At 36.1% G+C, this 25,639-nt stretch overlaps 1 protein-coding gene across 1 annotated transcript in view; it reads right to left on the reverse strand.

The window, feature by feature from the left end:
• LOC100249713 (serine/threonine-protein kinase TOR) overlaps positions 1-25,639 on the reverse strand; it is a 129,935-nt gene that overhangs the window by 35,006 nt on the left and 69,290 nt on the right. The window contains exons 16-32 of the mRNA XM_002275555.5: positions 24,198-24,300; positions 23,936-24,118; positions 23,774-23,866; positions 23,592-23,627; positions 23,198-23,296; positions 23,002-23,100; positions 22,744-22,906; positions 22,502-22,626; positions 22,323-22,375; positions 20,774-20,897; positions 20,504-20,689; positions 19,731-19,883; positions 19,510-19,662; positions 11,096-11,167; positions 5,835-5,969; positions 5,644-5,705; positions 5,389-5,486 (exon numbers count right to left, since the gene is read on the reverse strand). Coding sequence (XP_002275591.2) covers positions 5,389-5,486; positions 5,644-5,705; positions 5,835-5,969; positions 11,096-11,167; positions 19,510-19,662; positions 19,731-19,883; positions 20,504-20,689; positions 20,774-20,897; positions 22,323-22,375; positions 22,502-22,626; positions 22,744-22,906; positions 23,002-23,100; positions 23,198-23,296; positions 23,592-23,627; positions 23,774-23,866; positions 23,936-24,118; positions 24,198-24,300 — 1,937 coding nt within the window. The remainder of the gene's footprint in view (positions 1-5,388; positions 5,487-5,643; positions 5,706-5,834; positions 5,970-11,095; positions 11,168-19,509; positions 19,663-19,730; positions 19,884-20,503; positions 20,690-20,773; positions 20,898-22,322; positions 22,376-22,501; positions 22,627-22,743; positions 22,907-23,001; positions 23,101-23,197; positions 23,297-23,591; positions 23,628-23,773; positions 23,867-23,935; positions 24,119-24,197; positions 24,301-25,639) is intronic.

Genomic DNA, 25,639 nt, shown 5'->3' on the forward strand with positions numbered 1-25,639 from the left:
TGATTCTCAATGGGATTTGCTCCTCTTCGTTAACCACGGAAGCCAAACCACCGAAAGACCCCTCATTCAACACCACCCGACCGAAAACAGAAGGAGTAGAAGAAGAGAGCTCCCGAACCCCCATAGGAAAAGAACGAGGATCAACGTACCTGGATGCCTCTTCGCAAAGCGCTTCGTCAGTCAAACGCCTTCTTTCCGTTGCCTGAGAGGTCACCAACGACAACGTCTCCCTCGAAAACCTGACAAGGGGATCTTCGTCTCCACTTGCACCTCTAACTTTGGAGATCGACTGCTCACTTCGAGCCCTAGGTAGAGAGACTGGAGCATCATCCCCATAAAAAAGCCCCTTCTCCCTTTGCGTCAGCTCCAACAGACCCAAAGCCCACACCCGACTCCCCCTCGCTGCGTCTTTTAAGACCATTTAAGGGATTGGGCCTTGAGACATGGCCCAAATCGACCTGGCGCTCGTGACAAGGACCTTGGGCCTCCCCGATAACTAAAACATTAGGCCCACAACTAGGCCCACTACAAAGGCCTTCTAGCCCAAAGCCAAGGACGTCCAGACTGTTGGACGAGGGCTCCCTGCCCCCTTCCACTAGATCAACCGAACCACCTACCCTACCCCTCTCATCAGTCTCTTCACCAGAGACCTCAACAAAAAGGGTGGGTGGGTTACCTCCAGCATGCGACACGTCCTGTACCCCCATCTACAACCTCAACTGCTCCACCTTCTCCTTTTGACTCCCATAGCAAGCAACGCTTTGAGATCCACCAATTTCTTCTCCTACCCTTGGACCGCCCTTCCCGGAGAAGCTTCCCGCCGACACCACCTGCGTGAACCAAGGTGGAGAATCTCACCACAACTGAAGAGAATAGCATCCCGACCCCAAAACTATATGAACAGAGTTAGGGACCTCCCCTTTTGCACACTTCACCAAAATCTAAGCCCACTGCAACTTAAACAAAGATCTAGTATCTTCATCCACTACAATAAAACCTCCGCACCCATCTCCAAATCTTTTAAACACCTCAAAACACCACAGGTGGAGTGGGAGCCCGACCACCCTTACCCAAGCCTCATCAGCATTGGATTTCTTGCATAAGCACCCCACCTCTAGATTCCATCTATCCAAACTAATAGAATTTTCCTTAATGCTTTTTTTGCCTTTGGCCAGAACACGCTCAGCCTTGTGAGGCAACTCAAAATCAAACAACAGGAGACCCCTGCCTAACACAGCAACCCTCAGTTTCCCTTTTACCTCCCAATTCTGACAAGTCCAACTCCTTACGTAATCCAACTCAGGTAATGGAGCTGAATTAAAACCCCACCTCCCTACCAGACACTATTTCATCTGATCTACCCTTCCACACACCTCTCTTTCCCCTACCTCTAACCAAACTGACTCACCTACCCTTTGCGGGGTCGTCATAACAGCATCTGCAAATGACCTCATCTCCACCCCCTTTTCCTTCCATAGAACCTTTGAAACTCCCTTCAACTTCAACGAAACCTCTGGCACACTAGTAACCTTTAAACCTTCTAAAGGGACCACTCCAAAGCCTCTCGGCCAGAGAATTCCAAACACTAGCCTGTCCCTTTCCTTCAGGAAAAACAATGTTGTATTTTTTGGCTTCAAGATCTCGAACAGAACATAGAATGAACTTTCCTGCCTTATTCAAACGACGCTCCATTCTAAACTTCCTGTTCCCCTCCATCCAACCAATGACCCAACTTTGATTATCAACCTCTCTACAACAGGCTTCAACTCCTTCCAATAAGCAACGTAGACTAGCCTCCCCGAATCTAATCCAAGAGAAGATACCTCTACTTCTCTCCCAAATACAAACTTTCAACTTTCCTTCCAAATCCCCAACCAAAAGCTCAAAGGACTTGGCCTCCACCACAAACCAACTTCTTCCACCCCTAACAGCTCTAACTTCCCCCATGATATCTTAAGATGATGTTTCTCTGTGAGTTTTCAATAATTATATGATCAAACAATTGGGATTTCTTGTTATGACTATTATTATGGGCTTAAATCCCACAAGTTTAAGCTTTTAGGAAAATTGGTTGTGGTGGGGAAAAATAAAATAAAATATAGAGAAAGAAAGATAAAGAAAAAGAGATTGAAACTTTCAAATCTTCTAGGAATCTTACCTAGAAGACCATCAATGGAGTCTAACCATTGAGAATTGTAAGATATGCGAAGAAAAGCTTAATATTATTGATCATACTTAATCCCGTTTTATATAAATTAGCATATTTAAAGGCTTAAAAAAAACCATAAAATTTAAATAGAACAATGAAAAAGTAAACCTAAGCTATGTAGTAACCAATGTTTTAAAATGCCTAAGGCAATCTTGAGGCGTTTTGCCTAGCCTCAAGGTAGAATGAGGTATAAGCCTCAACTTAAACAAATAAATAATAATAATAAAAAAAACTCATAAAGTCATAAGAAAATTGAAAAATAAAAAAGATACAAACCTCACAATCATAAAATTAATTATTTTTTAATGGTTAATAGTTTCTAATTTAGTTCCTTTTTCCCTAAACAAATTTAGCTCTTTCATGGGGTATACCAAATAGTTTTCAACATTACTATTACTAATAAGATATTCCAAGGAATATAATCATATCCAATTGCTATATTATACTACCCATGGGTATTAATATCCATCCATCCTTTCTCTTCCCGTATCTTTTCTAAAAAAATAAAGAAAAATATTTGATGAGAAATAACAATGTAATATATTAAATAAGAATTAAAAGGTATAAAAGAAGGATAAAAAATCCCCCCAAAACAAAGAGCTAAACAATTGAGACCTCCAAAATACTAAGTAAACCTATATACCATATAGAAAGTACACAAAACAACCGCACCTTGCTAGTTGTCACAAGCGCAAAAGCTCCCATATAATTTTTCGCATTTGTGTAGCGCCTACACACCCCTCTAGGCTAGCCTTCCGAAACCCAAAGGAGATTAGAACCCACACAAGCACGCACATAATTACAAGACACCAACCCCAACTTGTATTTTATTGTTACACTGAATAAGAATACAAGACACAGATTAGCAAGACTCCCACAATAGCACTGGTGAGTTCATGCTCTCACTAGATCTCCCTCTCTAGGTCCCTCTAAATGCGTGTGTCAAGGAGGTTCTCCCATCCCCCTTTTATAAAGTGGCTGCCACCCACTTCTTGTTAGACTAGGACTCCTCATCCTAGTTCTATTAGGACTCTTCCGAGTCCTAATAGGTGTGGCACCAACCATTCCCACTAGGACTTTGAGTCCTACTTAGACTACAATTAGAAGTTAAGACTCCTACTCTTGTTGGGCTCACAATCCCACTTCGAGTCCAACTCTATGTGCTACAATCCATGCCTCTATCTTGTGTGGCGTCCAAGCTCTCTTTCGGGTCTACCCATCTAAGTCGCATCCATGCCAAGGCAACCTACTCTTGTGTTCATTATGTTGCTACTACATCCACCTATGCAAGCAGCCCTTGAGCCTGTCAAGCCTTCCCCTTGGTTTGCATGTCCTAGTGTCAAAGGACAATGTAAAAAGTCATAATCTATCGATTCTCCATGTTGCATACACAACTTACAGATATTAGTATTGAGGGCTTTGTAAGGCCTTCTCAACTATAGCATGTCATTAGTGTTTATCTTCTTATGTGCCACTAACCAAGCAAAGAACTTGACTTTAAAAGGGACTTAAGATTTTAAAACAAAATTAGTTGGCGAAAAGATGAATTGGATCAAAATGGTGCGACAAGACTAAAAAGAAAGACTTTATATAAATAAACCCAAAGAAGATAAAGACTAGGCCATCTATAACCAAATGAATTTATCCTTTACTTTGACCATAAAGGCCTTAGATACCTTAATTCTCAACATAAGTTGAGTAAAAGACATGTTAAGAGCATCGAAATCCTTCAAGACTACAGTGTCGTTCTAAAACATCGTTCTATACTAGAAAATAAGGTTGTTGATGCCCTTAGTCGTCTTGCCACTATCCTCCACTCTATGAGTAATAAAGTGGTAGAGTTTGAGTTAATCAAGGATAAGTATTCTACTTGTCCGGATTTTGGCACTATTTTTACATGTATCTCAAATAACCATAATAAAAATCATGTAAACTTTCTCATGCAAGATGATACTCTTTTCAAGGGAGTTAAATTATGCATTCTTCATACTTCACTCAGAGAGTTTCTAGTTTGGGAATTACATGATAGGGTCTAGTTGCAGATTTTAGTAGAGATAAAGCTATATGTCACCGGATGCTTCAAATGAGCCTCCTCATGGGTTTATATAGAGCCTAGGAAGCTTCTGGAGATTCCTAGAGCCATCTACACTAAGCCATTGGAGGGAAGAGTGTGAAAGGTTCTAGAGATGCCTAGAGATGTCCACACATATCTACACTATGGTGGAAGGCATGAGAGGAGTCCAAGGCTTTCTAGAGAATTCTAGAGATCTCTTATACATAGGGTTGTACATAGAATTGTGTAGAGTATTCTAGAATCTTCTTGATTTGTAAGGAACCCTCCAAGGTTCCAGAGAGTTCCATTGGTGCCTATAAATAGGTGAAGGCCTCATTTGGCCAAGGTACCACCTAAATCACTTCCTAACCAAGTAAGTGAGTCCTCAAAGCACTTGTAAAGGCTTCCTTGAGTAATAAGAGCTTCTATTCTTTAAGAGTTGCCTACTACGTCTTCTACAACTTCCGAGTCGCAAACGTCTTAGCCTAGCAAGCTAAGCATTGGGAGTAAGGCTGACTTAGCAAGATCAAGCGTCTTGACTTGTCTAAGTGTCACACGAGCTTAGTAAACGACTAAGTCCGTGACATATAGCTCTAGTTGAAGATAAGGTTAATTGGCTTTTGTTGAAAAGGGATGTTCCTAATACTTGTTTGTTAGGTAAGGTTAAGAGAAAAAACATAGGTTTGTACATTCCACTACCTGTTCCACATATACCTAGGCATGATTTTAGCATGGATTTTGTCCTGAGCATAAATATAGAAAGTGATAATGTTTTATTTTGTTATTTATTTTAGGATTATTATTATTTAATGATAAAGTTTATAAGAGTAACAATACTTTTTTATTATAATTAAAATTAGTTTATTGCCAAAGCTAGGATTGTCTATCTGTATATAAGCCTAGTGATATTAACCATTTAGACTTAGAATTAATAATATTCATAATTATTTAGAATTTCTATTTTCTATTTATATTTCTCTCCTCTATATTTGTTTCTCTTTGCTATCCTACAATATCAAGGCATCTCGTTCTTCCCATTTAGAGTAACCAACAAAGCTGATGTGAAAAAAGGAGAATGAAAGAAGCGAATGATAACCTATAGTCATGATGCATGGTTAATACGGACCTAATGTAGCTTCTAGAACAAGATGTGGAGTTGATGCCTGAGAAGCTTTAGCTGTGTATGCCTTGAGAGCATCATCCCAGCGCTGTAGTTTCTCATACCTAAACAAACATAAGCTAATATGAGCACTCGCATCAACAAACATGCAAGCAAGAAAATACATAATCAATATATTTGAGAAGTCACAAAAAAGAGACCCTCAGTGAATTGTTTGGCAAGCTGGTCATAAAGGGCAGGAGTATTTAAATGTGACAATACCATGACTCCTTTAATTGGACATCCAAATTTTGTTGGGCATAGGTCAATATTCCAACTGCAGCCTAGGAAAACAAAGCTTAATCAATTAACTAAGAGTAGACATGTTCAGAAGATAAGCATCAAAGTAAAACTTCAAAAGGCAACAGTTAGATCGTTAACTCAGTAAAAAAATTTCAATAAAGATAAATTACCTCATGTTGGTGCAATTGATTATTTATATGTATAAGAGCTTCAACTACAGCAACTGGGTTTGCATCCATCTTCTTGGAACGTGCACCTTCAAATTCCATTTCTTTATAATGCAAAGCCTTTGCAAATGCACGGCACTGTAATGATGTATTGACAAAAAAAAAAAAAAAATGCATGAAACATAAAAAGAATAACTAAACTGAGACAGAATGTAAGAGAGGTATTGAGGTTGCAAAACTCCACATATCTATTGTTGAAGAAAGTTAGGAAGTTAGTTATGATTTTTATGTTTTCCTTCAATAAAATCTAGTAACAAACTTGGAGTAGATAGGACCTTTCCTATTTTTTCTCTTCGGTTACCATTTTTTCTCTTTACTTAAGTTAGGATTCTAGGCTGCTAAGAGTTCTATTTATTTCTTGCTGTATTTCCAGAAGTTATTAATAAAAAAAAGGAAGAATTTGGATTTTCTTCCAAATAGCTTTTATGGTATCAGAGCAGGGAACAGGTTCTTAAGGCGATCTCTTTATTGCAAATACGGCAATGACCATGGCCAAGGGCACATCACCAGATTCTGAGGTTGCGTTTGCCATCATCCAACCAACTAATAGTGTGGATCACTTGACTGCACATTCCTCTGAGTAAATAACTGTTCACAGATTGAACGGCAAGAATTATTTAGAGTGGTTGCAATCTGTTAAATTAGCGATTGATGGCAGAGGCAAGTTGGGATATCTGACCTGCAGAAGGAGACCCAAATTTCAGAACATGGAGATCAGGGAATTCCTTAGTGATAGCATGGCTTCTCAATTCCATGGAACCATTTATTGCCAAACCTAATATGTTCTTGCCTACAACACAGAATGTTTGGGATTCAGTACAAGAAACTTATTCTGATTTAGAGAATTCCTCCCATATCTTTGAACTAAAATCGAAACTTTGGCAATCCAAGCAAGGAGATCGCAAGGTTACTGTTTATTATAATGAAATGGTAACCTTGTGGCAAAAATTGGATCAATGCTATGATGATGTTTGGGAGAATCCTAATGATTGTGCTCAACATATGAAGAGAGAAGAAAATGATCGGGTCTATATGTTTTTAGCTGGAGTAAACCGCAACTTGGACGAGGTAAAAGGACAGATTCTTGGTCGAAAGCCTCTCCCATCCATCCGTGAGGTTTTTCCAGAGGCAAGGCAGGAAGAATGTAGGAAGAGAATCATGTTCAACAACCTTGAACTGACTCTGAAAACCGAACCTGAAGGCTCAGCACTTGTTTCATGAGGTCCTGATTTAGAAGGAGACAGAAGAAAAAAACCTTGGTGTGATTACTGCAAGAAACTGTGGCACACTAGGGAGACTTGCTGGAAGATTCATGGGAAGCCACAACACCTGAAAAAGCGATCCGATGGTTAGGCTCTTCAAACTATGACTGAAAGTTCTCAAGAACGAGAAGTTAACTCAAGCACCACTCCTTTCATGAAGGAACAACTAGAGCACCTGGACAAACTCTTTCAATCTCCACAATTCTCTGTTAATCCTTCCTGTTCTTTAGCACAAACAGGTAATTACCTAACTACAATACTTTCTAGTGTCAAGTCCAACCCTTCATACTCTTGGATTATCGATTCTAGTGCAACCGACCACATGATAAATTGTTCAAGTCTTTTTTCGTCCTATGGTCCATGTGCAAGGAACAAGAAAATTAAAATTGCAGATGGTTCCCTTTTGGCAATTGCCGAAATTGGGTTAATAAAAATTTTGTCCTCCTTCACTCTTTCTAATGTGCTTCATGTCCCAAACTTGTCCTGTAATTTATTGTCCATAACCAAAATTACTCATGATCATAATTGTCATGCTAACTTCTTTCCATCACAATGTGAATTTCAAGAAATGGACTTGGGGAGGATGATTGGCAGTGCTAGGGAATGCGGTGGACTCTATTTCTTTAAAGATGGAATGAATCAAGTAAACAAGTCCAAAGTACCTGTTTTGAGTCTATTTTTGTTTCTAGTGATAGTTGTGGCATTATAGATTAGGTCACCCAAGTTTTCAATATTTGAAGTACTTATTTCCAAAATTATTTAGAAATAAAATTCCATCTTCATTTCAATGTGAGATTTGTGCTTTAGAAAAACAACATCGTGCTTCTTATCCACCACGACCTTATAAACCCTCTGCACCATTTTCGTTAATACATAGTTATGTGTGGGGTCCTTCACGTGATTCTATAGTTTCTAGAAAAAAATGGTTTGTCACATTCATTGATGATCACACTAGGGTCAGTTGGGTTTATTTGCTTAGAAAAAAATTTGAAGTGGAGAGTATTTTAACAAAATTGACAACAGTAATGAGCATTTTAACAAAATTTTGGGGCAATTTTTCTTGGAAAAAGACATTGTTCATCAAAGTTCTTGTAACGATACCCCACAACAAAATGGGATAGCCGAAAGAAAAATTAAACATCTTTTAGAAGTTGCACAAGCATTACTTTTTACAAATAATGTTCCCAAATATCATTGGGGTGAAGTAATTCTTACGGCCACTTATCTCATTAACAGAGTTCCTTCAAAAATCTTGGGGTTCAAGCCACTATTAGAAATTTTTCAAAACATTTACCTTACATCTAGGCTTACATCTTCCTTACCTTTAAAAATATTTGGGTGCATTATTTTTATTCACAACCATGGAAAAGGGTGTGGTAAGCTAGATCCTAGGGCTAGAAAGCGTGTTTTCATGGGTTTTGCACCAAATCAAAAAGGATACAAATGTTACGATCCAATTTTAAAAAAGATGTTTGTTACCATGGATATTTCTTTTTTTTGAAAATAAATCGTTTTTTACTACTCATCTTCAGGGGGAGAGAGAAAGAAAGGAAGATTTGAAAGATTTGGAATTTCCAAGTTTTTTTCAAACTTCACCAGAAAATTGTGATGTAGGGTTCTTTTCAAACTTTGCCAGATTCTAATTTAGGAAAATCTGACCAGTTTTTTGAAACAACAAATTTTGACTCAAATTTGAATTTTGAAACTGAGTCTAATCCTAATCAAGTAGAAAAAACAACTTCCATGTCTAGTGAAACAAATTCTGGTCAATCTCTAAAGCCATCACAAGATCACAATCCAATTAGCATCGGAAATAGAGGAGAAACAGGTCTGGAAAAAATCTTTGGAATAGTTTATGAGAGGAAGTATCCGAATCAAAGAAAAGAAATCAATGCTTCTCTGCCAAGTCATGAATCCAATCCAAGTCAAGTTCAAGAGTCTTAAAGTAATTCTCAAACTGTGTTAGATAAAATCTCTCAGTCTTGCTCCAATTATCTAAATGTGTCATTTAATGATTTAGATGTACCCATAGCAGTCCGTAAAGGAAACAGGTCCTGTACTAATTATCCAATGTCCAAATTTGTGTCCTACAACAATCTTTCATCAATTTTTTATGCTTTCACTTCTCAACTTTCTTGTGTAGAGATTCCAAAGAATGTACAAGATGCCTTATGATTTCTAGAGTGGAGGAATGTAGTACTTGAGGAGATGAGAACACTTGAGAAAAATAAGTCATGGGAAATTGAAGACCTACCGAGAGGAAAAACCACAGTGGGCTAAAAATGGGTGTTCACCACCAAATGCATGTTAGATGGGACTCTAAAGAGGTATAAAGCAAGACCGGTGGCTAAAGGTTTCACGCAAACCTATGGCATTGATTACTTGGAGACTTTTGCACCCCTGGCGAAGCTAAATACCGTACGAATACTCTTATCACTTGCAATAACCTTGGATTGGCCTCTACAACAATTGAACATCAAGAATGCTTTCTTGAATGGAGATTTGGAAGAAGTCTATATGGATCCTCCGCCGAGGTTTGAACAAGGGCTTGGATCAAAGGTGTGTAGGTTAAAAAAATCGTTGTATGGTCTCAAACAATCACTGAGGATGGTTCGAAAAATTTACTCGGTTTGTAAAAAGGCAAGGGTATAGTCAAGCTCAAACCGATCACATTATGTTCATCAAGCATTCAGGAAATGGAAAGGTAACTATTTTGATAGAGTATGTGGATGATATCATACTCATGGGTGATGATGAGAATGAGATGAATCAATTGAAGACTTGTCTAGCAGCAGAATTTGAGATCAAAGACTTAAGGTCCTGAGGTATTTTCTTGGAATGGAGGTGGCTCGGTCCAAGAAAGGGATTGTGGTCTCACAACAAAAATATATCCTAAATCTACTCAAAGAGACAGGGATGAGTGGTTGCAAACCTGTAGACACACCAATTGATCCTAACAAAAACCTCGGAGATAGCAAGCAAGGGGCTCTTGTAGATATGGCTCAGTACCAAAGATTAGAGGGGAAGCTGATTTCTTTGTCTCATACACAGCCTGACATTGCATTTGCGCTTAGTATGGTGAGTCAATTTATGCATTCTCCAAGTCAATTTATACATTATCCAAGTAAAGAGCATCTTGAAGCCGCTTATCAAATACTAAGATACTTGAAGAGCTCTCCAGGAAAAGGTTTACTCTTCAAGAAGGGCAGACAACAGACAATTGAAGCCTACACAGATGCAAACTGGGTTGGGTCTGTGACAGATAGAAAGTCTACATCTGGGTATTGCACATATGTTTGGAGAAATCTAATTACATGGAGGAGAAAGAAGCAAACTGTAGTAACCCGAAGCAGTGTAGAGGCTTTGTTTAGAGCAATGGCTAATGGAGTGTGTAAAATCATATGGTTGCAGCGAGTACTTGAAGAGTTGAGGCAGCCAGTAAACATGCCTATGAAGCTGTATTGTGACAACAAATCAACTATAAGCATAGCTCATAATCCAGTGCAACACGACAGGACCAAGCACATCGAGATTGATAGACACTTCATAAAAGAAAAGCTTGAAGCAAGACTTATTTGCATGCCATTTGTTCCTACAATGTAGCAAACTGTTGACATTTTAATGAAGGGACTGTTTCGACCAAACTTTGAGCTTCTTGTTAGCAAGCTAGGAAGTTAGTTAGGATTTTTATGTTTTCCTTCAATAAAATCTAGTAACAAACTTGGAGTAGATAGGACCTTTCCTATTTTTTCTCTTTAGTTACTATTTTTTCTCTTTACTTAAGTTAGGATTCTAGGCTGCTAAGAGTCTCACCTAGTTAGGATTCCAGGCTGCTAAGAGTCCTATTTATTTACTGCTGTATTTCCAGAAGTTATAAATAAAAAAAAGGAAGAATTTGGATTTTCTTCCAAACAGCTTTTCTCTATATTAGAAAAAGCATACCTTTTCCGCAAGGGCTCCAAGGAGCCGAATGTCTATAGGGAGGGGTTTCTCGTCATGTTCCATGAACTCAGCCTGCAAAGAGCAGTTTGTGAATTCATTAATAAATGATGGATTGAAGTCTCAAACATAAAAATAATGATAATATCAACTCAAGACAACTGAAATGACTGCAGGAATACAACTTGGTTTTTTTCCCCTTAACCATCTTTTTGAAATTTCTCTTTGGTGATGAAGAAGAGCTCACTTCCTCACTTAAATCACCAAGCAAAATCCAGTGTGAGATAATTTTGTGTTCATCAAAGATTAGCATGAGAAAATGAGTTAACAATTGATTAGGCCTGTGTAGGAGAACATTTTCCACAACTTGACTCTGTTGGAAAAAATTTTCAGGACGACTTCCATAAGATCCAATAAAAAGTTGGAAATTGTCATTTTAAGTACAGGATTTATAAATATTCCCACGCCAAAGTAAAGGATTTCATAAACATTGCTAGAGTTTTTATGGTAATACCCTCCTGAATGCCTAACAAGAAATCATGTTCATATACTTCAAGGCCTTTGGTTGAGTCAAAATTCCAGACACACTCAAATCCTCTAAACAATTTAAATAGGGGATTAGTTGAAGAAGAAATCTAACTGCATGTTACTTTTGAATATTAGTTTTGGGATGCAAAAACTATCCCAAATAGAAATAAATAAAATAAAATATGGGGTGTCACAATGACCAAAATAGAATACTATTAAAAAAGGATAATTACACTTACAACCCCTTCGGTTTCCAACAAAGACACTGCTACCCCCTGTAGTTTCTGAAATTACAATGCACCACGGTTTCTGGTCAAACTACATGACCACTCCTATTGTCAGTTGACTGTTAGTTTTATTTTTTTTTATTGGATTGACTGTTAGTTTTATTATGCAAGTCAGCCTAAATTTTTATAAAAATACCAACATTATCCCCTCAGGGATGTTAAGAGTAATTCCAAAAATGATTTTCTAAGTAATCATATATAATCCTATTAAATTAAAAATAATAATAAAATAATCCTATATCATCAAAAATGATTTTAATTATGAGATATTAAAAAAAAATCATTCTTAATTAATCACAATTAAATTTTTATTCAATAGACTAATTTTAATTAACGTCAAACTATTATAAACTAAAAACTCTAAAATAATATCAATAACTTGGTTAGTAGCCGGCAAGAAGGTTAATATCAATGACTTCCTTAAGGTGAGAAGACCTCTCAAAGGCTAACAATAGTCCTCATTAAATTAACCAAGAACCCATAATCTACTATGTATCTTTGTCCTTGTCTAGTCCTTCACTTTCAAATTTAGGATGAAAAAAAAGACTTACTAAAGATCCAAACTAATCGAGAAAACCCAAAATTATTTTAGATGGATATATTACTTCAAATCAATAGAAGATTGAACAATTCCAAACAAAGCCAACCCAACTAACCCAGATGTAAACCCCACATTTTTCATGAAGCTAATTTCTTCATCCTAAAGGCACCATCATCCATTGATGTTTCATAGTAACAAAAACAAAAAAGAGGAAACAAAAAAAACTTGAACATTTCCAAGGACTAGGGTTTGCATATTTTTGTTTTGACTCATGAGTTTAAAATCATTTGGGTTTGTCAACAGTGGAGCTTCAACCATGTTAAAGTTGGTTAACAGCAGTAGTAATGAGCTTAAGAATTCATGTGTGAGAGCAAAGCCTATCATATCAACCCATAAATTCATGATGAAAACCCAAAAATTCTCTCTCAAAAGAGTAGGGCATTGGCAGAAACGCTAGAGTTTGTTGAATTTCTTCAATTACCAATTTTTTTAGAATTTAGGGATTTTTGGGATTATGGTTTATCAGGTTATAAGGACTTTGGGAATTTTTTGTGTTAGGGTGTTGAAGATGAAGAAGATAAAGGAGTTAGGGAAAGAGTTTTAAGTCAGGATGTGAAGATAAGGAACAAGGAGTGTGGAGATCAGAAGATGAGTTGCAGTACAGTTCGTGGCAAGGAGAAGAAAAAAGTGGAAGAAGCTAACAAAGGGGACGAATGAAAATAAAATGGAAGATAAGATGAGGAAGATGGGGAGGAGGGTAACCAGTTGTGCGAGTGTAAAAGAAAAAACATGAACAACATTGTTTATCCTCATCAAACACGAGGGTATGTTTCTTATTTCACTTCTCTGTAAACTGCCATCAATCAACAACTTTAGACAGGGGGGCAGTGTAATTTTAAAAACCACTGGAGGTGTCAGTATATTTTCGATACCCCAGGGTGTGCAAGTGAAATTATACTAAAAAAATAATAAATTGGGAACATAATGGTCAAATCTTCAATGTCTCAAAAGTTATGCTGAGTTAAGCAAGTTTTGAAAATGCCATTTGCATCATAAATGTCCTGACATGGATTTTTGCAAATTTGCATTGACATAATGTAAGTTTATAGGGGATAAGGAAGCCGTAATGAAAGAGTATTGTATAAATTGTAATCACTGAGAGATAAATGTCTTACATTCTCTTTTATATTGTACCTATCCTTCGGTTTTTTTAAAAAATTTTGTACAATATGGGAGATTAAGAATGTAGGAAAGGGCATAAGTTTTTCAACAATTGAAAGCCACCAAATTGAAGAGGATCCTGACAACAAATCTACAGCATTTTGTTTGAAGTGAAAAAGGGTATCAAGCTATTTGCAACAGCCAACTTAATGATCCTCTTCCTCATTCCAGATAAGAGAACCTTAGAAGAGCTGCCAAATCCAAATATATGAACATGCACTTCAGCAACACCATGCTTGACCTACTTACTAGATTTTCTTCTCTCTCAAAACAAGAGTTGTAATCCAACAAAAGCAATTTTGGGATATCACTGTTCCCTCCATGTTGACCTATTTCCAAACCCCCCCCCCCCCCCCTCTCTTCTCTTTCCTTCTCTCTCTCTCTCTCTCTCTCACACACACACACAAAAAAGGAAAAAGAGAGGAAAAATAGGGAAAAAAAAGTCAAAGCTTTTGTGACAATTTTAGATAGGCAACAAATAAAGGTATTTGCCTCAATAGACAAGGAATGAAAATAATAATTGCTGCCAAGCACTCCTTTTTTTAACAGGAAAGAGAGATGTAATACAAAGTGCCCAACAAAAAAGGGGCTGCAACCCAAGCACAGAGGAAGTCCGCAAACATGCAAAGGCCAAAACAAATCAATAATTAAATAAAACAAGAGAATAAAGAGAACAAATGAACACCACCCAAACGTTCTCAAAAGTCAAGAAATGAAAGATTCACAAACCCTGGAGCCCCACCATATCACAAGAAGAAAGCCATAAGAAACAGGTAACATTTCCTTCAACAAATTAGGGAATGAATCATCTCCCACACCACCTTGCTATTATTATCTACAAAGTGTACCGTTGAACTATTATCATTTACAATGCTGCCATGCAAAGTAAGCTACACTTCATTTAGCAAATTAAGGGACAAACCAAAGACGCCATGAACAAGGACAGGATGCAAGACAACAAACCAGCCACCCATTCACGATATACAAGAATATGCTTTGGCAACACCAAAAAAACAAGGCCTTGGAAACACAAATCTTTTGGCTAGAATGGAAGGAGACATAATTGATGTCAAAATCCTGTAATAGGATTTTATTGAGAAAGAACCTCTCAGATAGGCCCTTCCAGAACTCTTAAAACACTGCTAATAATCAAAGGACTTAGAAATAAGGACTCTACAAGATCCAATCCCAATCAAAGAAACTCTTTTAAACATACATTTTTGACAACCACTGTTCCTCATTTCCCTCTACCAGTCTGCTATCCAAGCATGTCAATGGACAGCTAAACTATATAGGATTGAAAACCAATTGTTTAAAGAATCCTCCCTGTAGCAAGGATTAGCCTTCAAAGTCACTTTTCACAAACTTAAATCAAAGGTCTCCCTTCCATCTCTTGTGCAACTCTCCATCTCTCCCACTATAACTTGTGTCTAAGACTATCCCATTGGACCACAAGAATTCCATTTTTTTTTTTTTTGATAAATAAAGATTCAAATTGAATTAAAAAGAGCCGCCAAAAGAGCGACCCAAGGTATACAAGGCTCAACAAGAGCCCAAACAGGAGAGAAAAAAGCCAAAAGAAATAGAGCCTCAACAAGAGCTCAACCATTCAAAAAAACTTACTAAAATCAGAGGACAATCATCTATGAACAACTTAGACTCTGACCATAGAAAGCAAACAAAATCCCTTTTCAGCCTTTGGAAAGAAAACACCTCGCTATCGAACACAATTTTGTTCCTTGCCTTTCAAACCTTCCAGAACAAGCATAAAGGGCTTGCACTTCAAACCTTCATATGTTTTTTGCCCACAAAAGAACCATGTCGCCCCAACAATGTCTCTCTAATTGATGAAGAAAGCACCCAAAACATTGGAGAAGCAAGTGAAGCCATTTTTAGCATTGTATATGCAAGTAGTGTTTTCCAAGGCTATTGAGACTTACGCCTTGAGGCCTACTCAAGGCGAGGCTATGCAAATTAGACTTGAGGCTATTTTTTTTTTTTTTTTTTTTTTGATAGGTAAGGAAAAATCTCATATAAAAAGAGGCGCCAAAAAAGCGACTCAAGGTATACAATACCTATACACCCACCACCAAAACGGCCAAAAAAGAAAAAAAACACCCATCTGGCCCAACAAACAACCTTAGTTAGAACCCAACCAATCAATAAAACTAACAATAGTTAAAGGGCAATCAACTATAAACAACTTGGCCTTTGACCAAAAAGAAAGAAAAGAGTATTTAAGTCTCTGGATTGACAACACATCATCCTTGAAGGCCAATCTATTTCTCGCCTTCCAAACCGTCCAAAAAATGTAAAGAGGAGTTGCTCGCCACACCTTCTTGCGCTTTTTGCCCACAAAAGAACCATGCCAACTAAGAAGAGTCTCTCTAACTGATGAAGGCAACACCCATGACACCCCAAACAAATTAAAGAGTAAATCCCATAAGACCCTTGTTTTTTAACAATGTAGAAGAAGATGGTCTATGATCTCCTCTTTCTCAAGACACATAAAACATCTATTTTCCAAGGCCCATCCTCTTTTCTAAAAAAGATCCAGGGTTAAGGTTTTACCCCACGTAGCCTCCCAAGCAAAAAAGCTAATCTTGGGTTGCACCCACACATTCCAAATGCAGCTAGAAGGAAGCAAAGAAGGACAGCCCGCTTCTAGATCAAGGTAGAGGGACTTGACCGAGAACTTTCCACTCTTTGTTTCGGTCTAAAACATCATATCATCCACATCCAAATTAGACTTGAGGCTATAGCCTCAATGGAGGATAATCAAGGCTTAAGCCTCACCCTATTAAGGCTTATAGCCTTAAGGTTATAGCCTAGAGGTTATTAAGGCTTAAGCCTCAAATATTCACAAGGTTTTAATGGGTTTAGGCCCTTTATAGGCTTTTTGTATACATTTTATAAGAGGTTTAAGCCTTAATATTCATTGGTTATAATGAGTTGTGCTTTTATGAGGTTTTGGTATATAAATTTATAAGTTTTGTCTTACATCCAAGATTAAGTTTAAAACTTTTTTAAAAAATAATAATTAGTTGACTACCAATTAACCCTTTAATGGAAATGAAAGGAAGAGATTGAAAAGAAGAAATAAAAGAATTGTCAGTCCCTATAATGATCGAGCTTATATATAATCATTATTTTATTATTAATGGATAAAGGAAAAAAGAACACTGTAATTAATGGATAAAGAAGAAAAATGGGTTAATATTAACATTGATGGACACAATAATAGAGCAATTGGATATAATTAGCATTCATTATAGAATCCTACCAATGGTAGTGACGGTAGTTTTGAAGAATATTTGATAAATGCATGAAAGAGAGTTAGATATTAGAAAACAAAGAAAAACTAATTAGAAGTTCTTGAAAATGACATACAATTAATTTGATTACTATGCATCGAGTGGTTTTCTTATTAGTTTATTTTCATATGATTTTTTTTAGTATTTTTCTGATTTTTAAGTTATTATTATTATTATTATTATTATTATTATTATTATTATTATTATTATTATTTTTAAATTGAGGCTTACGCCTTGTTCTACCTTGAGGCTTACACCTTGTTCCTCCTTGACACTTACACTTCACCTCATTTGGACAAAACACCTCAAGACTGCCTTTAGCCTTTTAAAACATTGTATGCATGCAAGCAATTGACCACATAACTAAATGAATATTTACATTAAGATGCATAAGAGGAAGCCTTTCTGAACATTTTCTTAGGTACCTGATCTTCCTTGAAATTCAAATGAAGGCAGGAAAGAAATGAGGAGGTCAGAGAATGCTTTTCAAAAGAGTAAGTCTACCAACTTGAGACAAATATTCTCCTCCAAGAAGTTAACCCTCCCTAAAACCAAGGATGAAAATAACGGTTTTCACAAATCTACTGGTAACTTGATTTTACGGATATATCGGAATATATCATGAAATATTAGTGGATATTTTTATACAAAATATCGATGGAGTGAAAATTTTAAAAACTCATGAAAATGTTGGAAAACTTCTAAGAAATAATATAAAAAGTAATAATACCTATATTATAATTGAGATATGAAGAAATTGATACAGAAATGATTTAATTTATGATATTTTATAATAATAATAATGGGTGATATTTGAAAATGCATTTAATACTAAAATAATAATTTGTAGAATTTGAAAATAAATTTAATAGTGAAATGATAATTTATCTACTTTATAATATATGTATATTTATCATATTTGTATATAATTCTTGATTTTTTTGTTGTTTTAAAATAAATTAAATGGAATTTGAAAATAAATAAGTAAAATTAATATATTTATTAAAAATTATTTTAAAATTTTATTTTTTAAAATATATATAAAATTAAAGTGTAAACATAAAATGTCGGCCATTAAATTACTGAACAACATGTTTGCTTGGTGATGCAGGGTCCTATTTCTGAACCTGAGAGACCAGGCTCAAGTCTCCCAACCAGCATTTTGCTGGCTTTGACTGGCTTTGACCCATCGAAAAATAGGGAAAATCCTGATAAATTGGTGAAATATCAGGAAAATCGCAAAAAATAGAAATATATCCAGAAATATCGATTGGAAGATATACCTTCCCAAATTTCTTGTCAAGATCCACCGATACCCATTATATTTTTTTTTTTGGATAGGTTCCACCAATACCTGATATATCAAGGATATATCGGCAATACATCCCAATGTTTTAAACCGTGCCTAGAACATCTCTTCAACTAAGACCCAAATAAATCAAGACTTGAACACTATATTCAATGACAATCCAAGTATTTAGTGGTTAGGCCCACTATAGAATCCATTGAAAAGGTCAATAACTCCACCTCCTCTACCTTCCCTAACAAAATCAATTCACTTTTTTTTTATCAAAAACAAAAGATGTATTAATTGTAGTTAAAAAGACAAAATCAGTTCACTTTTTGCCAAGTAATTTTCAAGCCACCAATGCTCCAAACATAAAAAAACTCATCCAACGTCCAACATTCAACAATTGTTCACTATCAGCACTGAATAATAATAATAGTAATAATAACAACAACAATAACAACAATAACAATAATAACAATAATAACAATAATGATAATAATAATTTCAAAAAAGCAATTAATTGTTTGTAAACAAGAGATAATCTACCCTCATCACTCGTAGCATCCACCTTAATATCTTTGATAACCCCTTTTGTGCTACAAACATAAAAGTACTTAAAACCTCCATCACAAAAATAATTTCATCTATTTATTAATCAAAAAACATTTTTTATCACTAAAAATAAAAATAAAAATAATTATTATTAAATCTCCTTTCATTTGAAAGAAGCTATACCAACTCATCCATTCTGACTACTAAAATTCAATAAGAAGAGGGATTATGAGACTCATCCATATTTGGAGTTGGGAAACTTTTTGTTATTTATATATAGATTGAATCATTTATTTATTTATTAATTTAAAAGGGAGTTTACAGCATGCTAGAATTTGTGTGGAAGACAATGTTGTGTTCCTTATTATGGAACAATTGAGATCATAGGAAAGAGCTATCCACATTCTTATAGAAGTGAATAACAACATATTTAGGTTGGAGGAAAAGGTAATGATGATCACCTACTACTATAGGGCTTGGCTTCATAATGGAGCTATTTTGAGTTCATATTAAGTCTTTCTCTGAATTAGAATTGCGATTATAATACTTCACTATTACAATACCAATGCTGAATTAGAAAATACCCAAATAGAAATTTTCAGGGGGCATACATGTCCAAGTCACATACTTGACACACATCCTACAACAGTAATAAGAAAAATCCACATAAAAAAATAACATACCAAATTAAGAAGTGTTGCAAGAATCTCAGGAGGAATATTTGGAGATGAAAATGCCATCTCTAAACTCCGAACTAATTGCTTTTGACTAGTATCATTTAGCTGTGCCCAACAGCTAACAAAACCAGCTGCAAACAACTCCCGCCCCACAAAAGGCTGCAAAAGCTGAGATTAGAATGTAAACCCCATTTTAGAGCATTACAAATAAAGACAATTAACAATACCTGCAACTGTGCAAGCCTAGCACAGGTTCGTAAAGCAGGAGAGGGTGATTCCTTTAGAAGTTCAATGCTAAAATGCCTCATCCATTCTGCCCAATCTTCCTTGGTACTACGCTGAGAAGCCTCTCCAGCAGTGCGCAATCGACCATCATTAACCTGTATGAGACTTGTAAAAAGTCAAAGACCCTCTCAACTCAATTAGATGAGAGGTACACAAGTCAAGTAAAATAGCTCCTAGCATTAGCCAGAAAGAGAAAAATCAGATCAATGTGACAACAAAATACACATTTGCATGGGCACTAACAGAGAAATTATTATGCCAAACTAGATAAAGAGATATTGGGTATTGTATCACAACACAATCACTAAAGCACTCTCTGTATCAAAAAATTAAAAAATGTTTACTAAGTTATAACAAGCCTGGCACTTCCATCAACACCCTCCTATAAATCTGTTGTGTAAGATGTTTCTCATATCTAAATTATTGTTCTAATATCTATTTCTAATAATCAAAATTTTGTACTTATTTGTATGATTTTAATGTATTATTTGCCAATGTAGCTAGCTTTGCAGTACCCAGGAAATGCCGATATCTAAAACATGTTCTTTACTCAGTCAGCAACAATCCCACAAACAATGTCAAACATGTTATATATGACATGTAAAAAGGATTACTGCCAACAAGACTGGCCAAGCATCTAGGCTTTTTCTAGAGCTTCCATTTCCGCTTGCTTACATCATTTCACAACCATCATGCTAAGCATTCAGTAAGATACCTGATGGCCTCTGATTTGTCTCTGTGCATCAGAACCATCCTCATAAGGATCATTCTCCACATCATTTAAAGGGTCACTAGTAACCTCCACTGGAAACCGACTGATTAATCGTTGAGCAGCAGTGCTTCCCAATATTAGTGGCTCACGCCTCTGTAAACGCCCTTCAATTTCTTCAAATTCTTTGTGCTGAAAATGAATGCAATTTTATATTCAAAATCTCCCAAGAAAGAATTTCATGAAAAATGGCAATAATCAAGTAGAAAACAATACCCGCAAGCGATGCTTCATCAAAAGCTTATGAATCGATGGAATAAAAATGGTGAAGTCTCCTCCAAGGGCATGAGCAAGACAACATAGTGCATCAACAGCATCCTTTCGAAGCTCGTCATTCTTTCTGAAAATCAAAAGCCTAGATCATTAGAAAATATAGTAAAAGGGAAAATTAAAAGTTCAGTTAAAAGATCAAATTACAAACACAGTGCAAGGGACAAGATCAATAGAAAACATGGTATACATCATTCATTTACAAGCTATAGAAATCAATGAAATCCTCAAAATCTACACACATTTATATAAAGTTTACGATGTTAGGAAAACTCCAATTACCAATCAATAATATAAAGCACATGATCAAAAAAGGCAAAATTAGATCGCCCAGAGAACACCCTAATTTATCAAAGGGTCAATAGAAGGACCGGAAGGGGAAAAAAATTGCTCATTGGATTATTACCTTTTCATACAAATAAAATAAATTAAATAATGGCTTACTATGCAACAAGAAATATGAATTATGCTTCTATTGCTCAAAACTGTGATATGTAGAACACCTCTAGCAGAATAAGTGTGAGTGTAAACCTTGAATGACACCACCATAGAAATTCACGTGTCCAACACTATTTGGGCACTCAAAAACATCTCAATTTTGTTCACTCTATACGTTCATGCACAAACACAGGCACAAAAAATGCCCACATGTAATGTTGTCTGAAGTTAGATCAGAAATTACAGGAACCACAAGGCTGCAGACATGATCAAGTAGCATTTGAACCATTTTGGACAAGAAAGTTATATGGTATCAACATCTGTGTATAACTTTAGAATTTTATTTCTTATCATGAGGTTTTTACACCAACAAATACAAGAAAACAATAAAGTTATAAGATATACAACCAACGAAACACATATACACATGCCAACCCCCCATTTGATCTCTGTAAAGTATAATATCAAGGGTATTCACATCTTATGCAGTTTTTTCCAATCAGAGTATTTACATCTTATGCAGTTACAGGTGTAACTTTGTAATATTGACATGTTTTATACTCTTACTATTTTCTTCTCTTCTTCAATCTCTTTTTTTTTTTCTTCATTTTCAATAGTCTCCACTTCGTTAATTTAAAAAACAAACATGAGGCAGCCCCACTTTAAATTTGCGTCAGAAACTGCTCTCAACTACTCATGCTAACTGCTTCTTACACATTATTCTCCCTTACACATGTTATGGCAATCCACATGCATAGAGCTCATTCATGGTTAGAATCTAAACAAAAAAAGACAGGCTTTCTTTCTTTCTTCTTACTTTTTTCCACCTTTCTTTAGTGGGAATGCATCACAACAGCAAAACATTTATTCTAACTGACAATGAAGCAATCCCAAGTCAAATGTGTCAACCCTCTACCTTCTGCCACTCAAAGACTCTCAAACATAGGACTTCTAGTTCATTGCCAAAGGACACAACCATTAAACAACACCCCAAGGGCCCACCAATAAGATTTCTATTACATATTTAAATTAGAATTCTAGAAAAGGTGAAACTGACCCATCCAAGACTAGCTTCAAATGATGCACGAGAGCAGAGATGTGGCCAGTGACCTGATAGAAAAGAAATACAAATGGAAAAAGACAAACCATTAAGAGAAATTATGTATAATATAAAATAAATAAATTAATAGAATAGTTTCTACCAAGCTTATTAACCAAGAGAAACTTGTTGCTAACCTGCACACGAGGAATTAATCTCGTCAGGGTTTTGAAGGCAGCACGTCTTATAGCCACTGACGCATCCACTTTGAACAATCGAATGAGCGCAGGAAGTAGTAGATGCATATGTTCATCCAATGTCCCTATAGTGTGAATTGTTATGAGAGTTACTGTCCAGCTTACCATATTTAAGATCTAGAAATAATAACCTTATATCTTAGCAATATACATAGCATCCCAAAATCTAGAAGAGTACTAACCACCAAACACTTCAAGGGTGTGAAGAATATCAAGAACATAAGTGTAATCATTACACCTCTCTGCATCACTCAGAACTTGAATACACGATGGAAGAATGAGAGGAAGATATGTTCTGAATTCATCATTGAGAGCCAAGCAAAGTTGTTCCACTAGGTGCAGAATCTGAAGAAAAGAGTGCAGAAAAAATTGGAGATAATATTTGTAAATCAACGATTTTGTCAAAGCAGATAACTGTACCAAGAAAAACCCACACTTACTGGTAAGCCATGCACAGGGCGATTGCTAGATGGCAAACTGAAGGATGGCCATAATTCAGAAATAAGCAACAGCAACTCTGGCAGATATTTACGAATATGCTACACAGGCACACCAAAGTTCCTTAAATTACACTGGAAAGACTCAAACATTATGCATGAAAATTAGATAAGTAAAAATCATGACATGCAAAAATACCTGGCGAACAATAGACACTAGAGTTCCAAGCTTCCAGGTGATAAATTCTTTTAGGCCATCTTCACAAGTACGAACAGTGAGAAAAAGATCAGGCAAAACCTGCAGGAAGAGAAGGATGAGAACAGTTGAGTTTAGTCAAGCATAAACTAATCATGATGTATTCCATCTACTAAAAACTTCGTATTAAAAAAACATATATGATATTGAACATAGTTAGGCAAATGATCAGTTCACCTTACATCAGATTTTACATATCAAGATTTTTCTACAACTTATTTTACTTAAGCACAAAAGGTAAGTTCAATATCATACAGGGAAATTTTCATTATGTGAACTAAAGTTGTTCAACTTGAAAGTATATAAAGGTGGACTACCGCAAGATTAATGAACTGACCTTTGGTAAGTATGGAACACAACCAAGACCCATAGACTAATCTCGCAAAGAAGGAAAAAGGTAAAACAAATAAGTAAATGAATAAGTAAAGAAATAAAAAGACAAACAAAGAATAATATTAGACTTCAACAAGTAATAACAATAATAGACATCATAAAGAGTTTCCTTTATGTTAAATATACCTTAAATATAAACATAAGAGATCCCACAACCTTTTGGTGGTAACTAGAAAGTGAAGCATCCCTAAGAATTCGCATAAGGGAATTGATAGCAACCTGAAGATACAGATAAATATGTTAGAACAAGCAAGAAGGATAACAGCCATTCTCAGGTTCAATTATTACCGTTGAATAATAATCTTCAGATGTTGCAAAAGATGGCCAAAGGTCCATAGGCAGTTCATCCATGGAACGAATGTGTTGACCTGTATCACTAGCTGGACGAGCAACTTCTCCATGTAACCCTGGCAAGCACTGCTGATTTCGCTTATGCACATGTGGATCCAAAGCTCCCATAATACCAAGAACCTGGTGAAACCAATCATGATTGCATCATGAAACAAACTAAAAGAATATGGCTACAACATTCTAGTGTATAAGCACTTACCTTTAGTACTTCTCGCCTGGTAGTCCAGGCCAACTCACCATTAAGCAGCTTCAAGAGTAAGCCAAGCAACTGTGGGTATGCATTGTATGGAGCTATAACATACCTGTTCTCAGAATTAAACAAGATGCTTAGATTAACGTTCTCTCCTTTTCAATTAAAAAAAAGGACTTCATTAACCAGAAAAGAGATACAAGGATGAAATATCCTAGGACAAAACAACCCAACTGCATGAAAAAAGGAAAAATAAAAGAAAACAAAAAAGAAAAATATTCCACACTCAGCATAAATCCAAGCTGATGATCTAGCACCCCTCTTAGCTAGCACATCCACCAATCCAAGCATCTACAAGAAAAAGCCTCCTCATCCAGGGATCACAGTGCCATATACCACTGCTTCTGAAGATGCCAAAGAAACAACCAGTAAGACCCCTTCCACAATATGAGATTTCTCATCCCCAAAGCAAGAGCCTCTTTATGACCGAATGAGGCTTGAATCCCTGCTTCAACAGCCATCCCAATTCCCAACTGATCTAGAAAAGCTTGAAGAGTATTCCTAGGAAGAGCATTTCCAGCTTCACTAAAAGACCCTACTAATGCCCATTTAACCAGGAACTCCAACCAAGAGTCCATCAATTTTAACCTCCTATACAAAGGATGAACCCATTAATCTAATGATTGTCAATTCCCTCTGATTCCCAAGAAAACAACCCCTAACCCATACTAATAAGCAAAGCTCTGAAACTCTAATGAACTCAATTTGAGACAAGCACACTATGATACAACTCCACCTCTTATCCTCCTACCAAAGATACCAAAAAAGATCATCGACACACCATCTTAATTCTAATTAAAATGTCCTAGATATTTCCTTGGAAGCACCTTAGACCCCCAATTATGACAAACAACCATTGCCATAGTTTTGGGCGGGAAATTGTAAGTGGATGAAATTTTGGAAGGACAAGTGGTGTGTTGATGATTCCTTGGAAAAGGCTTTTCTTGAGTTGTTTTTTTAGTCTTTGCTAAAGATGCTTGGTAAACCAACTGTGGGAGCTATTTGAGGAAGGTGGCTGTTGGAATTTTGAGTTCACAAGACAAAATAATGACTAAGAGTTGGGAGAGGTGGAAGCTCTTTTCAAAATATTGCAAGGGCGAATGATTAAAATAGATGTTGAGGACATCAGGGTTTGGTGGGTATAAAAGAGTCACAAATTTACAGTTAAATCCTTTTTACTCCATAACAAATTGTAGATTGAAGGTGTTTCCATTAGGTATTGTGTGGAACCCTTAGATCTCAATGAACATTAACTTTTTTGTTTAGGAAGCTTTATAGGGAGGAATTTTGACTCTAATTCAGCTCAAAAGGACGATTAATGAATACTGAGTTAGTGCTATTTGTGTAAACAAAGAGGAAGAAACAACAGATCATATCCTCTTCATTGTTCC

This window comes from Vitis vinifera, chromosome 3 (genome assembly GCF_030704535.1).
Source record: "Vitis vinifera cultivar Pinot Noir 40024 chromosome 3, ASM3070453v1".
NCBI lineage: Eukaryota > Viridiplantae > Streptophyta > Magnoliopsida > Vitales > Vitaceae > Vitis > Vitis vinifera.